This window comes from Cryptomeria japonica, unplaced genomic scaffold (assembly GCF_030272615.1).
Source record: "Cryptomeria japonica unplaced genomic scaffold, Sugi_1.0 HiC_scaffold_378, whole genome shotgun sequence".
Taxonomy (NCBI): Eukaryota; Viridiplantae; Streptophyta; class Pinopsida; order Cupressales; family Cupressaceae; genus Cryptomeria; species Cryptomeria japonica.
Window position 1 is genome coordinate 97,664 of NW_026729199.1, and position 6,000 is coordinate 103,663.

Below are 6,000 nucleotides of genomic sequence, written 5' to 3' on the forward strand. Positions count from 1 at the left end.
CCTAGGATAAGGTATATATGATATTAATGAAATATTTTACTCTATAATGAAGGTTCAAATGTCTCTAATTTTACCATATTTTCCTACTTAACCATTTCCATGATAAGGCTACTATCATCTTCCTATTTTATCTATTTTTAGTTTTAGAAGCTTCAATTAAAGAAGCCTTGGATTTACGATCCATAAACCTCCAATCCTACTTCACCACAAACTTATCATTCATCTCTATCAATTTTAACTAGCCCTTTGCCCTTTAAATCTCATAAGGAAATAGTTGTTGAGAAAAAATCAATAAGCTATGTCTCCTCTTGCTCCTCCCATGGAGTAATTTGGTGGAAAAAATTAAAATTGATGTACTAAAGGTAAAAAGAAAATTACAATGACGTAGTTCACTCTTCAAATGTTCCATTTTCCTCCCAAAAGTAAGTTAATTTTTTTCATTTTGCAAACCTCTCCTAACCACATCCTTAGTGCCTCTAGTAAGCGTATCCCTATTGTCCCCATGATTTCTAATTCCTCTTAAATTCCCAACTCCTCTCAAAAAATGGAATCCAACAATCTCTATAGACTCAAAATTAGCCCCTTTATTTGGGCCATGGTAAAAGGGGCTACTTTAGAAAATCCAAAACTTATTAAAATAAAAAAGAAAAAATGTCTCAATTCAGTTCTATGTAGATGCAATCCATTTTGATGAGGAAATGGCTTGAACGAATAATCTTGAGGATAGGGAGGACAATGTTGTCATTGTTGTGAGTACCCACCCAAGGAGACCTAATGAACTAGTTGTCTATACCAAGACTTATGCAAATCAAGATAAGATAAACAATGGGGTCAAGGTTGCTATGGATATCGAAAGTGATGAAGAGTTGATCCAAGACTTATACAAATCAAGGTGAGTTAAAGAATGTGGCATGTCTAACAAGGATATCAAAACTAAAGAAGTGTTGAAGTACACTAAGGAGACTAATAATGACTTTAACAATGTGGGTGTTAGCTTCTTCCTAAAGATGAATGAGTCAGACTGCACCAGTAGGAAATTGCCCCTACTAGAAAATCCACTCATCTTTTGCATTGCAACAACTCAAAATGCAACATGAAAATAGAGAAGCTCAATAACATGAAAGCCAAAGTTGCTAACCTAGAATTAAAGATGGTCTTGATCTCTCTAAGCTCAACTCTAAGGTTATGCATGGGTATGTGATAATACTCAATTTTTTATAGGAGAGAGAATTCAAGAAGCTTAGAGATTAAAAAGGTGCAATCACAAGGGGTATTTTGATAAAAGAATTTTTTTCTATTTAGCTACTATTTTTAGTAATATATTTTCTATAGACAATTATCCTAATGTGGTGCTATTAAAAATTATATTGATGTGATATTAAAGTGTTGTTAGTGGCTTGTTGGTCATTTGGTTAATTATGTGAGCTTTTTGTTTCTAAGAGCGAGCACCTTAGTTTTTTTTTAATTATTATGATAATATATGTCTTACTCATTTCAATTGAGATAATTCCATATAAATACCCAATACATTTCATTTGTTATATATTGGACCACATAGAGTACTGTATTGCTAACAACCTAGCCTTAACTTTTAGGTTGAACTATTTGTTTTAGCATTGAGTTTTCACCCAATTATTACTTTTGCTAAAAACGTTGCTATCAATAAGATAGAGTTTCTCAACTCTTAGCACCAAATATTTTATATGTTCACAATTGTGAATAAGATAGCACCTCAACAAATTTTAGGAAGATGGATTTGTAGTATGCTACATAATAAATGGTTAATTTGAATCAATAGAATTGAGATTTCATTTATTATCCAACATACCCATATGTATGTAATCTTATATACATTATATCTTCTTCCTCCATCATTATTTCTTTCCTTAAAAAGAGTGAATGTTCTTGTAAAAAACTGATATATACTCTCCACTAAATTTCTAGATGCAATATATTTTGGTGAATAAGTCCAAATCCTTTCCTTATGATAGGTTAAAACATTCTAAATGTTATTGTGATTTCCCACGTTCACAATGATAACATAATTGATCCAACTTATTTCCTGTGATTGATGAAAATATGAATTATTTATTAAGCATGATTTGATTTACAACACTATACATTCTAGAAAATTATTAAAGTTTCTAGTGAAATATTGTGTACTTTAGAAATGTAGTGCCACAAATTAGATCATGATTCCAAGTGTCACATCAATTTTGTTTCTAGAAAGGTAATTTAAAACATGTACCCCATTGTAGAGTGAAATCCCACCTCTATAATTTTGAAAGTGTCTTTTCACTTTTTACCTAATTTTATTTCAATTGAATAAATAGATTTTTTTTTTTAAACATTCCATCGATATGAAATATGACATGACTCCTAACTTTCACTGATTATATTTAAAACATATTATATAGTTATACTTTAGTAGTTATATTAGTTCTTGCACATGGCAGGATACTTATGAATTCATTGTGTTCAGTTTTTCTATCAATTTGATATCTTAATTCTTATCATATCAAATGTCCCATCCTATTAAATTCTCATACCATGTCATAAATTATTTTCCTTTCAAAAGGAGCTTTGCAAATTTTTAAAATTGATACAAAGATCAACTATATTTAATAAATAGCAAATAACAATATGATTTAGTTTAAATGACCAGTACACTTCTTTGAAGTAGATGACACGTGGCCTCTTAGAGATTGCGCTAACTTGGCTAATTACTAACACTATTTACAATTTTTATATTTGACTAATAGTTTTAATAGCTATTTAGTAATCTATGAGGTTTCCACATTTCATTCTACATTCTCTTTATTATTTCTAGATTCGATTGTGTCTATATTATTTATCATCACAGAGATAGATAAAAAATATAGACATAATTGAATCCAAAAAGAATTAAGAACTATTTAGTATTTTTACTTCTAGACTCTTCATAGTGCACAAATTCCTACTACGTTAATAATGTTTTATGAAGAAACTTGAAAAGGATTTTTATGCCATCGTTTGATCGGGCATGAATATAAACCCCTCTTAGCAAATGTTTTTCCAATTCAATTACCTTGCATTCAAAATGAACTTCTAAGAAAGATTATTTCCTTATAGTCATACCCATTGCCTTGTGTGTCTGTGTGTCTGTGTGTATATACATACATGTGTGTGTGTGTGTGTGTGTGTGTGTGTGTGTGTGTGTGTGAGTGAGAGAGAGAGAGAGAGAGAGAGAGAGGGGAGGGGGGGTGTGTGTACCTTAATATTAAACATTAATAAATATGTTCTCATGAAATTTTTATGAAATCAAGTTTGTGTGAAAAGAATTATTATAAAAAATTGTAATTATAAATTATTTAGTTTTTGTGTATTTAATTTATATAAAAGTTTTTATTTTTAAATTTATTAAAATAAAAATATTTTAATTATTTGATCAATATTATTTTCTTAAAAATATAAAAGAAAAAGAATATTTTTTACATTTATACCATAAATTTTTATTTTTATTTTTTTAAACTTGTATTTCAATATGAAAACGAATTTATAGACATTTATCACATTAATAATATGTTTTAATTTCATAAATTATTTGGTTTAGTCCAGATTATGAAAAGTATTTACTATTATTATAATAATATATTATTGCTCTTATATTCATATTGCTTACTATTTGTATTAGTTATTAATTAGATGTTCTAGTCATCTTTCCATAAACATTTTTAGTCACAACAAGTTGAATGTTTGTAATTTTAAGTGTGAATTGATTAAATTATTATATTCATTTGGTTTAATTATTTTTATATAAGATTGTTTCAATGATAATGCAAACTTTTGTTAGATATATTATTTGTGGTTAATTATACATTAGTATTTTTGTTGAGATAGGAAGATGGATATATAGAGAATTGACTATCTTTTATATTTGATATATTGATGGCATGAAGTTGTAGCTATGATGGTACTCCCTGATTTGAGGTATGGCTTGATTGAATGAATTAATTTTTGTGTGGTCTATATTCTAGTTGGTATGAGTAAAGAAGCTACTCAAAGTCTTTGTTATCATTTAAAAAATTTATTTGTGTTCATTTAAATATTTTTTCATGTTTTAGTCATTGTTGATATGGTTCACCTTACCATATCTTTTTTCTTCCATATGTGGCATGTTGAAGGATGTGTGAAGGTTTTTCCTGGTACTGGTTATCATGGTTCCTTTTGTAGGTGTGTTGTTGGAGCATGAGAGAGTGATTAGTATTCAAATGGTACATGGATGGCTAAATAATTATTTTCCCTTATATATGATTCACATGGGTGTATTTATAATGTATGATGTCAAGTGAGAGAATGTTATTAATAACTTGTCATGCAACTTGTAAATGCTATGTCATGTTCCTTGGATTGAACATCCTTGGATAGTGTCCCTAAGAACTTAGGTATGTAACTTAGCTCAAGGTGTTGGATTTTAGAACAATTTCCTAAGGAATTTGGTATGTTTCCACTAAGCTCATTACCCCCTAAAATAAGTCCTTACAGATTGATGAGCATTCCCAATTCAAAAGGAATAGTTCCTGTAAAATGATTGTCCGAGAGTATGAGTCCCTCTAATTTAGAACAATTTCCTAAGGAATTTGGTATGTTTCCACTAAGCTCATTTCTCCATAGGTGAAGTTTTTGCAAATTGATCAGCATCCCCAATTCCAAAGGAATGGTTCCTGAAAAATGATTGTTCCTGGCAACTGATTTTCATTGAGCTTGAGGTCCTTAGTTGGGTTAGATTGCCTATTTCATGAGGAATAGAACCTGTGAGATTATTGGCTAGCAATTGCAAGACAACCAAGTTTGACAAGTTTCCTATGGAAGAAGGGATGCTGCCCGACAACTGATTAGCATAGAGGTAGAGCCAACGTAGCTGGGTGAGCATGCCTATTTCAGGAGGAATAGGTCCATGAAGATTATTACTTGACAAGTCCAGGTGCAGTAAGGTTGAGAGGTTTTTGAGAGAGGGCAGAATTATACCTGTAAAATAGTTGTCAAGACACAATAAAAACTTCAACCCTGTCAACTTACCCAGCTCATCGGGAATACTGCCATGCAGTTGATTGTAGTTGAGATACAGTTGAACAAGAGCCGTGAGATTCCCGAGCGCGAGAGAAATGACGCCCTGTAAACCCTTAGCTGTGAAATCCAGCATAACCACTTGCTGCGAATTAGGAGAGCAGAGGACACCGGTCCAATTACACATTGGAATAGTGGTATTCCAATTTGCTAAGGCATTATTGGGGTCGGAGGTGATTGTAGCTTTAACTGTCAAAAGAGATAGCTGGTCAGGAGGAGCAGAAGGTTGGACTAGAGTTGAGAATGAAGAGGGCAACAACAACATTACTAGAAATACTAAGTATTCCATTTTCATGAAATAGCGAATATGAGGATTCATAATCTCTAATTCTCGCAAAAGCCTCGGTGTATGTGCTTATATATCACCAAGAGGTCGAGCACCAGCAAGACCATGCTAACCCTAACTTCCAGTTCTCGTTGAACAATTATTATTTCATTCGTTATTTTCGGTAATGTAATAAATAATTCTAGAAAAGTAGGCTTCATCCAATTAACAAGGAATGTTGTAACAGTGTTACGATATGTATTTGGAATTAGGATATGTATTTTGAATTAGGATTAGGTAGGATTAGTAATTTGATGTTGTATTCATTTGATGAGAGCACACAATTTGTATGTGACTATCTATAATAGATTGTTTGGAATAGAAAGAAAAGTGCGACATTTAGAAGAGAATATGTACAAATTACCACTATAAAAGGATAAATTCAATACATTAGTATCATCCCTTATTAATATTACAAATAAATTGTAGTTCTCACAATCATGTACTCAATTATGTAAGGTATATCATCAAGACAACCAATTTATGATATAAATGTAACACAACCTCAACACATTGATGGCACTTACATTGAACCTTAAAACGTGATACCAAAAATACACACTAGAAAG

At 31.0% G+C, this 6,000-nt stretch overlaps 1 protein-coding gene across 1 annotated transcript; it reads right to left on the minus strand.

The window, feature by feature from the left end:
- Positions 1–4,639: 4,639 nt before the first annotated feature.
- On the minus strand, positions 4,640–5,371 carry LOC131871204 (disease resistance protein BAK6-like). Its single transcript, XM_059215930.1, has one exon. It carries the CDS (start codon positions 5,369–5,371, stop codon positions 4,640–4,642), a length of 732 nt encoding a protein of 243 aa, XP_059071913.1.
- Between the last annotated feature and the right edge of the window lie 629 nt (positions 5,372–6,000).

Excerpts from the sequence above, each read along its gene's own strand:
- LOC131871204 (XM_059215930.1), bottom strand. The coding sequence starts at position 5,371 with ATGTTGTTGTTGCCCTCTTCATTCTCAACTCTAGTCCAACCTTCTGCT.